The 9,404-nt window shown below is 53.8% G+C and overlaps 1 protein-coding gene across 1 annotated transcript in view; it reads left to right on the top strand.

Annotated features, from left to right (window-relative positions):
• SH3BP5L (SH3-binding domain protein 5-like) overlaps window positions 1-9,404 on the top strand; it is a 12,759-nt gene that overhangs the window by 1,118 nt on the left and 2,237 nt on the right. Inside the window, exons 2-6 of the mRNA XM_006775398.2 lie at window positions 5-56; window positions 5,747-5,809; window positions 5,946-6,074; window positions 7,493-7,654; window positions 9,104-9,277. Coding sequence (XP_006775461.1) covers window positions 5-56; window positions 5,747-5,809; window positions 5,946-6,074; window positions 7,493-7,654; window positions 9,104-9,277 — 580 coding nt within the window. The remainder of the gene's footprint in view (window positions 1-4; window positions 57-5,746; window positions 5,810-5,945; window positions 6,075-7,492; window positions 7,655-9,103; window positions 9,278-9,404) is intronic.

Below are 9,404 nucleotides of genomic sequence, written 5' to 3'. Positions count from 1 at the left end.
GTAGTGAGGCCAAAGTGTTTTCCGGGGAGGAGGAAGAGCTGGATCCGAGAATACAGGTGAGGGGACCGACGGGGAGTCCGGGTGCCAGCTTCCTGAAGAGCTGGCCGATGAGGGCAGGGGGCAGGACAGGAAAGCAAGCTTGTCCACACACCAGTGCAATGCGGGGAGAAGTGCTAAGATTAGCTTGTGGCGGGGGAGCCAAGAAAGGCCCCGGATGCCAGGGGTGGTTGCTGAAGCCTCAGGAGAAGGGAAGGGGCATGTAGGAGGCACACTTCCGGTCAGTGCAGCGCGGAATTGTTCTTTCCAAACAAGCAGCAGGCTGTGAGCTCGGACTTGGGTGGCTGGGACGTGAGGAGGTGACGGATTGGGAGGCAGTCTCACCTCATCAGTGCCTCCAGGGATGTTTACGTCCGTGAAGGCTGAGACCTGCCGTGTGTTACAAAGGTGGCATCGGTTTCGGCCCCTGAGGAAGCCCGATATGTATTGGTCCTCAGTCCTCGGTGACACAGATGCCCAGCTCTAAGGATGCGGTGGCTATGGAGTGTGTAGGGGAGCTGATTCGTCACCCTGGAGTGTTTACAGGCGGGTTGGTCGGCTGGCAGCTCTCTGTGAAGGAGACCTGCAGCGGTGGGTGAGGTCGGAGCAGGGTGGGCACCGGGTGGAGGAGGTGCTTGGCCGTCGGAGGCGGATTGCAGTGATTCCAGGCAGTGGCTGGGAAGGACAGGCTGGGGAAGCTGCTTGGGCAGGTGAGAGTCAGCACGTTTCTGTGTTTGAGGCTGAGTCTGCCTTTAGTTCATAGCATCTTCAAGATTCTGGTGTGCAGGTGACTCACACCTGTGTAGGTGAGCAACAGTCCCTGGGCTTGCTTCCTGGGCTTCTCTGTCAACACTCCTTTAGTAGATTACTTTGGTGTGTCCACGAGAAGTCGGTGCTGGTCCTAGAGTGCTTCCTGCCTCTTGGGGCTCCTGGGGTGTGTGTGGGAACTGTGTCCCTGCTCACAGTGAAGCGTGGTGTGTCAGACATTCCTACTGTTTCACGGGTATTGCCTTGAAATCAGCTCAGTTTCTTTGGTTAATTTTAGATTTGTCCTCCACTGAGGAAACAAGTTGTAGTGAAAAACATTTCGGACTGAGGTTCAAACAACCTTCTGACTGATGATTTGTGATTTTCATGCAAATTGTGTAACCTCCACAAGCCTCAGTTTCTCTATCTGTAAAGTGAGGGGTGTTCCCCCTGATTTGCATGACTCCTTCCTGCACTGCTCTGACAGAGTCCTATGAATCTTTCACAAGTTCTTTCGTTTGTCCGTTGGTGAGTTTGCAGGTAGTGCTTTGGGAAAGACACTCCTGTGCTCCTTGGGGAGGAAGGCCACGTGACGCGCTGCAGCGTTCCTGGCCCTGCTTCCGAAGAGAATCCAGCATTGTCTTCCTGCGGACCCGCCTGCTCCTGTATTGCCCAGCGCCCACACAGTCACTCCCATGCTTCACTGTCCATTCACGTGGCCGACTTCAGCAAATCAGTTACAAAGAAGTAAAAGTTGAAGATACAGCTCCTCAGGTGCTATTGGCAGTGCAGAGCTAGGACATTCTGTCATGGGCAGTTCCAGCGGACGAGCTCTGTGATGTTTAGAGGACACTGGGCACCTGTGCTATCCCCTTGCCTCCGGCGGGCCCACTGTGACTTTCCAGAATAGGAGTTGCACTGTGGGTTATGTAAGAAGGAAAAGTCTCCTTGCACAGGTGGCCCTCAGCCGGGCCAGTTTCCTGGCCTCAGTGGGGATGCGGCCCTTGTCTTGTGGGAGGCAGGCTGTGGTGAGGGGCTCCCTTCATGGAGCAGGCAGCTGGCGTTCAGCCCTGCGGGCTTCGGGCTCATCTGTGCAGATGAGAGTGGGGCGTGTCTTCTGGGTCCCTTTAGTGTCGACAGTGCACAGACTATTCTCCTTTTTGTGTGTTTCAGCATTTTAAGTGGATTGTTAGTACATTCAGCGGGTCTTTGCCCACAGATCCATCAGAACCCACCAGGGAGCTGTAAGAGCCGCCATCGGAGCTGTGTGCAGACAAGTGCATCCTTCTGGCCTGGGTGGGTGAGAAGTGGTTCTGAAGTGTCCACTGGACCAGGGATATTCGAAGATAGGGCCTCTTTTCGGGTGTTTTCTGGATCTTTGGGCGAGGCTCTTTGTGATGTAGGGACTGGGGTTTCTGGGCAGGCAGGCAGCATGCCTGTGCCCCCGTTGTCTGGTGGAAGTTGTATGGAAGCCAGCTTCAGGCCTACAGGACGTATGCTGTTCTCCTGGGAAGGCCACTGTCCAGATCTGTGTCTTGACCTCAGCATAGTCCTCTGAGGCCTCTAAACTGGTTCTCTAGGCCTGGGTCGCCTCCTTTGTGACTTTCTCAGCCTCTGTGATGGGCACATCTTTCCTGGGTGAGTGGATACATTCACTCAGACTCTCAAGGATGACTTTGCAGCCTCTGCCACCTCATCTGAAATGTTGGTTTGGCTCGCAGACAGCTTTAATTCCCTTATTTCTGAGACCTGGGCCGTGCATCACCCTGGCCCCACCCGTTGATCGTGGCTTAGTGTTTTAATAGCTGGCACAGGCAGACGGGCATGTTGGCAGCCTGAGTGGTCAGGCCTCTGCCACAGTGGCCTGGCATCCTGGGAATGCACTATGTGTCCAGGAAGGTCACCCTCCCTGCTGGCTGCAGGCTCACTGATGGGCAGTGTTTGCTGACTCAGACCTCATTTTCCTGGAGTTCTGTGTCAGCAGCTACCAGGAGTCCCCAGTGGGGCAGGCCACATGGCAGGTGTTTGCAGCTCCCCAACTGCTTGGTGTTCCTCAGCTTCCATTCAGCCTGGCTGCCCCCAACCCCTGCCCACCTCCAGCCTGTTAGAGCTTTGTGACTGAGGGGCAGACCTCATTCAACAGAAGACTTTTAATTGCTGGAGCTGCTGTGCTGATGTAGATTCCTGCCTTTTGCCAATAGCCAAACCCTGCATGTCCTTTTTCCAGTGGGGGGTGACTTCCATAGAGCCCTCCATGCTGATGACCTTGTCTGGCTGGGAACAGTGTGGGCTGTGGAACCGAGTGGGAGGCACTCTGGATCTCGGGTTGCCCACAGGAACAATCAGGGTGGCCTGCACCCACTTTCTCTCCTTCCCCAAAAGCAATACTTGTTGCTCTCCCGAGGCCTGGCCTTTGCCGTGGTTTTCTAAGGTGGTGGGGTACCTGCCTTCTCTGAGGTTCCCACCCAGGCACATCCTTAGTGTGGAGGGTGGTCACAGAGGCTGGGCAGCCAGATCAAAGGGCGGGTCCAGGATGCAGCCCCAACTCTGTCACTTATGGCCAGATGCGCACCTCATGGTTTCCTTTTTTTATTTTTATTTTCTTTTTGTTACTCCTCACCTGAGTATATTTTTCCATTGATTTTTAGAGAGAGTGGAAGTGGGGAAGAGAGAGAGAGAGAGAGAGAGAGATAGACAGATGTGAGAGAGCCACATTGATTGGTTGCCTCCTGTACACGCCCCGACTGCCCTGACCAGGGGCCGGAAATGGAACCTGTAACCCAGTTATGTGCCCTTGACCGGGAATTGAACCTGTGACCCTTTGGCACAAACCACTGAGCACAGCGGCCAGGGCCCCACCTCATTGTTCTTGTCTATCAAGAGAATGGGCTGAGAAAGGGAGGATGCCAGCAAGGCTGCTGGGAAGGCCGGCACCTCTTGTCTCAGAGTCTGAAACCATCTTGGGCTGAGTCACACATAGGAGCTGGGCCCATGGGAGAGGTGGCCTCTCATTCTGCAGGAATTGCCTCTTCTGAGGCCCGTCGGGGTGCTCCTGTCAGATGCAGGTGAAGTCCTTGGGGAGGCAGTGAAACGGAGCTGTGTGCTGGTGGAGTACTTCCTTCGGCCTCCCTGGGTCCCTGAGTGCTGGCTGCCTATGGTTCCAGACTGTCTTGTCTTATGGACACTGGGTTGTGTGACTAACCAGGTGGCCCATGTGCACCAGTTTCTAGACCCACACTGCCCAGTACGGGAGCCAAGTGCGACTGGCCAGGCTAAGATGTGCCCTGAGGATCAAATGAACGTGCGTATTTCACAGGCATCGTCTAAAAAAAGTATAGGAGTGTTGTAAATACTTTATGCTGATAACATAACTGAAATTACAATTTCTCGGGCATGTAGGGTTAAATGAGAAGTTACAATTTCATCTGTTCAGTTTTGCTTTTTTAAAAATGTGGCTACTAGAAAGGGTGAGACACACATTGTGTTTCTGTTGGACAGCTTTGTTCAGTCCAGAGTCAAGTTTGAGGCCCTTTTGGAGGCAGGGAAAGTGTGCTGTGATATCTTTGTTCTTGGTTCTGTTGTGTCTTCCTTTGTGTTCCTTCACTGTAATTAGGACATGTAACTTGGTTTCCTGGATTCTTACTTGCAAACTCAAATCTCAGGGCTTTTAGAAGTAAAAGGACTTTATTCCTTTATAGAAATAAAAGGACTAAGGGGGGTCATACACTGGACTATTGAAAGGGCTGAATGAGGCGAGTGCAAGGTGTCAGTGGCAGTGTGCCTCCTGGCCCAGTGTAGGCCATACCTGTGAGTCCAATTGGCTGCTGCAGGGCTCCTGGATGGAGTCCCTTAGCTGAGCACCAGGCGTCTTCTGGAGCACTGCTTCTTCTCAGGAGTGTCCTTGACTTGTTGGGCTCCAGGAACTTGACCAAGAAAGGGCAGGAGTGGAAACTTGAGTCCAGCACTCCTCCCTGCTCTCTCTCCCAGGTGGTCCTGGGTCCAGTGAGGCGCTCAAGCCAGTGTGTCTGGTGACTTCTCCTGGAGGCTCTTCCCTTCTCCCACAGGATCTACTGTGTGGGGACTTGGGGTCACTGTCACTCTAGCCCAAGCTGGCTCGTGGCCTCTTGAACCATGTGCTCTTCCCTAATCTGGCCTCATTGCCCATCAGGCCCTCATAATTCTGCAGCCTGCATTTCCCTGGACCTGTGCTTCCCTCCTCAGCCGGATACTGCAGACTGCCTCCACCATTGTCCGCCCGGCTCCCCACTCATTCTCACATTGCTCAGATAGGCCTTCCCAGGCCACAGCCAGGGAGTGCCAGGCCCTGTGCCCTCCCCTCCCCTCTGCCCTGACCTCACTGGCTTCTCATCTGAGCGTTGCCTCCTGGGCACCTGCCTGTCACTGGTGCTTTCTTTGCATCAGTCAAGGCCCAGTCTGGGGTCAGGTGTTTAGAGCACCCTGCCCCTGCCTTGTGCTGCCCAGGTAGGTGATGCTGCTGCCCCCGCCCCTCCCATGATTCCTCACACCATGAGGTGCTGTCGCTTACTTGCTGGGCCATAAGCTGCCACCTTTCCGAGTCCTGAATTCTTGGGTCTCATGTGCTAAGCTGGGGTAAGTGCAGTAAGCGTGCTGAGCGAGTGACTCAGGGAGGAGGAGAACTCCTGGCTGGGGTTTGAGGAGGAGCTGGTACGATCTGAGGGAGAGCGCCCAGGCTGCTGCCACTTCCCTGCGTGCATGAGTGTTCATCTCCAAACCTTGATCTCCTGACCTTTAACGTGGGGGCTTTCCTCCCTGACACCGGTAAGTTGTGAGAGAATGGACTGTGGATTAGGTCTCTGACAAGGAGGAGCAGTGCCTCCCTGCCTGGTTTGGTGGGCTTTTGTCTCTGCATGCACTCCCTGCCCACCCAGCCCCCGGAGGCTCCTTCTTTCCCCGGCTCTAACTCTGCCCCTTTCTGCGGCAGGAGGAGCTGGAGCACCTGAACCAGGCCAGCGAGGAGATCAACCAGGTGGAGCTACAGTTGGACGTGAGTGTCCTGCACCGGGTGTCTCCATACGTCCCCTGTTCAGCACAGTGGCAGGGGAAGGGGCAACACAGGAAACAAGAGGGACTGATGCCCACACACAGTTATTCGTCTGCCCACATCTCTGTCCCTTTGCCAGGAGGCCAGAACCACCTATCGGAGGATCCTGCAGGAGTCAGCGAGGAAGCTTAACACGCAGGGCTCCCAGTTGGGGAGCTGCATCGAGAAGGCCCGGCCCTACTATGAGGCTCGGCGGCTGGCTAAGGAGGTACAGCCCCCTGACCCTCGATCTGAGAGGGCCGTGCACCGATGCTGGCCCAAGATTCTTCCTCTGTATGGAGGGGAGACAGATCACCTTTTCTCTTTGCTTTTCTCTTCTCTTCCTTTTGGTTCATGCCTCTCTTTTTTATTTACCCTCCACTTTTTTACCCTTCCCTCTCCCTTTTCTTTACACAAATAATGTGGGTTCACTATTAGAAAACTATAAATGTAACAGTAAAACAAGAAAAAGATAAAACAAAAATTGCCCTAAATCCTGCCATGCTCACTTGATTTGTGTTGGTCAAGTATGGGGTGAGGTGGCAGAGACAATGGCAGTTCCCAAGAGTGGGGCATGCCATGCAGGGTTACATGGAGAAGCACCTGGGTTGATCAGGAGGCTGAAGGCAGGAGAAGAAAATTTGGCCCACGGCCTTTCTACTGTGTTTTGTGGTGAGGAATGGGTGAGGCAGGGTAGGCAGCTCTGGCTAAACTTAGGGTGGTAGGATGGTTTGAGAATAGGGGAGGGCTCTGTGCTCTGTGGTGGGACCTAGTTGTCTGGTACTTGGTCCTGGGTAACGACAGAGGCAATATTGGCTGGTGTGGAAGAGTCAAAAAGAGGAGGTGGTGAGTGTTGGATTGGCTGGTTTGCATGTGAAAGGTGTGCTCACAAGGGAGTTTTATCTCAGAAATTAACTAGCTTTGGGAGGGCCAGTAAGGATCCCGGGATGTCAAATCATCATAAAATATAGGCAATAAAAAGCGTGGTTAATACAGTACAGATAACCCATTACATTTTTTATATACATTGTGCCGAACGTATTATACAGTATATGCTGTTTTTATCCCTTTATTTTACTTATGACATACTTCCATGTCAATAAATATACATCCATGCCATCATTTTTAAGGGCTGCCGAATATTTCCTTATATGAGACATACTATATTTACTTAACAGTTTCCTGGAACTGAAAACTTAGGTTTGTTTCCAGTGTTTTGTTTGGTCAGCATGGCTGTGATGACTATCTCTGAGCAATTGTCAGATTGTTTCCTTCACCTTCCCTACTGGACTGGAGTTGATGTGATGGTCTTGGGTGTGCTTTCTTTCTTTGAGACTTGATCCACGTCGCTAACTCCCTTGCAACTACCAAGGGGTGGAATTCTCTTTGTTCTCTGTAGGGCAGAAGGCCAGCTGGCTCTGAAACTGCTGGGTCGGTCTCAATTCACCCTCCACTGGCAGCATCACGCTTTCCCATCTTCTCTCGGGCCATAACCTTACAAAATACTCTTTGTAGAATGTTGCTTTCTTGGTCAGCGCAGTGTGAGAAGTGAGGCATTGCAATGGGCTGTCCTCCTCTTGTCCTCACCTAGGATATATCTCCACAGTCCCCTGAGGACTCCCTGTTCTGATGGCCTTCTCCCCCCAGGCCCAGCAGGAGACGCAGAAGGCAGCCTTACGATACGAGCGGGCTGTGAGCATGCACAACGCCGCCCGGGAGATGGTGTTTGTGGCCGAGCAGGGTGTCATGGCTGACAAGAACCGGCTGGACCCTACATGGCAGGAAATGCTCAACCACGCCACCTGCAAGGTGAGCCAGGCGGTTCCAGCAGGTCCCCTCCCATGATCTCCTTGCTTTCTTTGCTGTCTCTTTATCCCATCACCCTCCTCACTCCTTTCTTTTTTCCACTCCAGCCTTCCCTCAGTTGTAACTGTTTCAGGCAAACCTGTTTCTTGCCCTGCCCTGTTTGGCCTCCAGTGTCTTTATGTACATCTCCTCTGGACGCATGTTGTTTGGCTCTTTGCCTCCAGGTTAGGCACTAACCCAAACAGTTCATCCTGCTGGATGCTCTCGGTTTAACACCCACGTTTTGTTATGTTTAGCTGTGACCCCTTCTGCTTGCAGAATACTCGCTCTTCCTTGCTTTTGAGCCCCGCCACTGTACTTTGATATTTAAAGTGGAATTTGTGTATCATTTCCAAGCTACTTGAAGGGGACTGAGGAGCGGGAGGCTCCCTGGCATCAGCCACCTTCACCGTGTAAAGAGCAGTGTCTCCGTCCATCCAGGCTGCTATAACCAAGACATACACTGGGGCTTAAACAACAAATGTTCTCCCAGCTCTGGAGTTGGGGAAGTCCAGCATCAAGGCACAGGCAGATTTGATGTTTGGGGAAAGCCCCCTTCCAGGTTCCTAGTCTGCCCCCTTTTCACTGTCCTCACATGGCGGAAGGGGCGAGGGAGCTCTTCAGAGCCCTTTGTAAGGGCACTCATCCCACCCATGACCTACTCACCTTAGAGTGCTGCCTCCCAAACCTTCACTGTAGTGGTTAGGATTTCAGCATGTGAACTTTGGTTGGGGGGGCGGGGCGGGGGCGGGGGTACAGACGTGTAGTCTAGAGCAGCAAGTGTGAGCTCCTGAGAGGTGGGCATGCCTCAGGTCCATTGAGGACTCCTCAGTCCAGGCCACCGCCTTGCACAGCAGGAGCTCCTACAGGAGAGTGTGGCACTGCAGAGGGCTTGTTGAGCTGTGAGTGGCAGGGTGTGACAGGCTCCAGTGTGCATCTGCCCAGTGTGTGGCAAAGTTGGCCCCTGGTCTTGGTGCACAAACTGGCAGGAGACTTTGCCTACTCCTTGTTGGGGCGTGAAAATGTAGAGAACCCAGTGCAGAGCTTGGCTGCCCCCACTGGGGCTCCTCCGGTCTCCCCAGCTCCCACCCCAGCACCGAGGGCTCCCTGAGGATGATGACTGTAGAAGATGTGCCCAGACAGACATCCTGACAGGCTCACAAGTTGTCCATAGGGCCCTGGCACCCTCCCAGCAGCAGCAAACCCGAGTGGCGGTGGTGCAGGCAACAATAGGCAGGTGCAAGGACCCACTGTTCTCCTTTGTGTCTCAGGAAATCCATGCTCTCTCTAGGCTCTTCAGACAGTGGGGTTTCCCCCAGGGTAACATTTGGAGTGGCAGCCTGGGGTGAATGGCAGGGGTAGGAGCATGTCCCCCAGCTTAGTGAAATCTGTCATCTACGCTATGTGGGCCAGGTGAACGAGGCAGAGGAGGAACGGCTTCACGGTGAGCGGGAGCACCAACGGGTAACGCGGCTGTGCCAGCAGGCTGAAGCTCGGGTGCAGGCCCTGCAGAAGACCCTCCGGCGGGCCATTGGCAAGAGCCGCCCCTACTTTGAGCTGAAGGCTCAGTTCAGCCAGATCCTGGAGGTAGCTATGGGGAGGGGGACTGGTGGGAGAGGGCGGGCATGGCAAGTGAGAGCAGGGAGACAGTGTGTCATCAACTAGATGGGACGGGGTGGTGCCTGTGATCAGAATGACCTCAAGGAAGTGGGAG

This window comes from Myotis davidii, unplaced genomic scaffold, assembly GCF_000327345.1.
Source record: "Myotis davidii unplaced genomic scaffold, ASM32734v1 scaffold648, whole genome shotgun sequence".
In the NCBI taxonomy this organism is placed as follows: Eukaryota; Metazoa; Chordata; class Mammalia; order Chiroptera; family Vespertilionidae; genus Myotis; species Myotis davidii.
The sequence above is the reverse complement of the archived record's forward strand: the minus strand, read 5'-3'. Positions and strand labels throughout refer to the sequence as shown.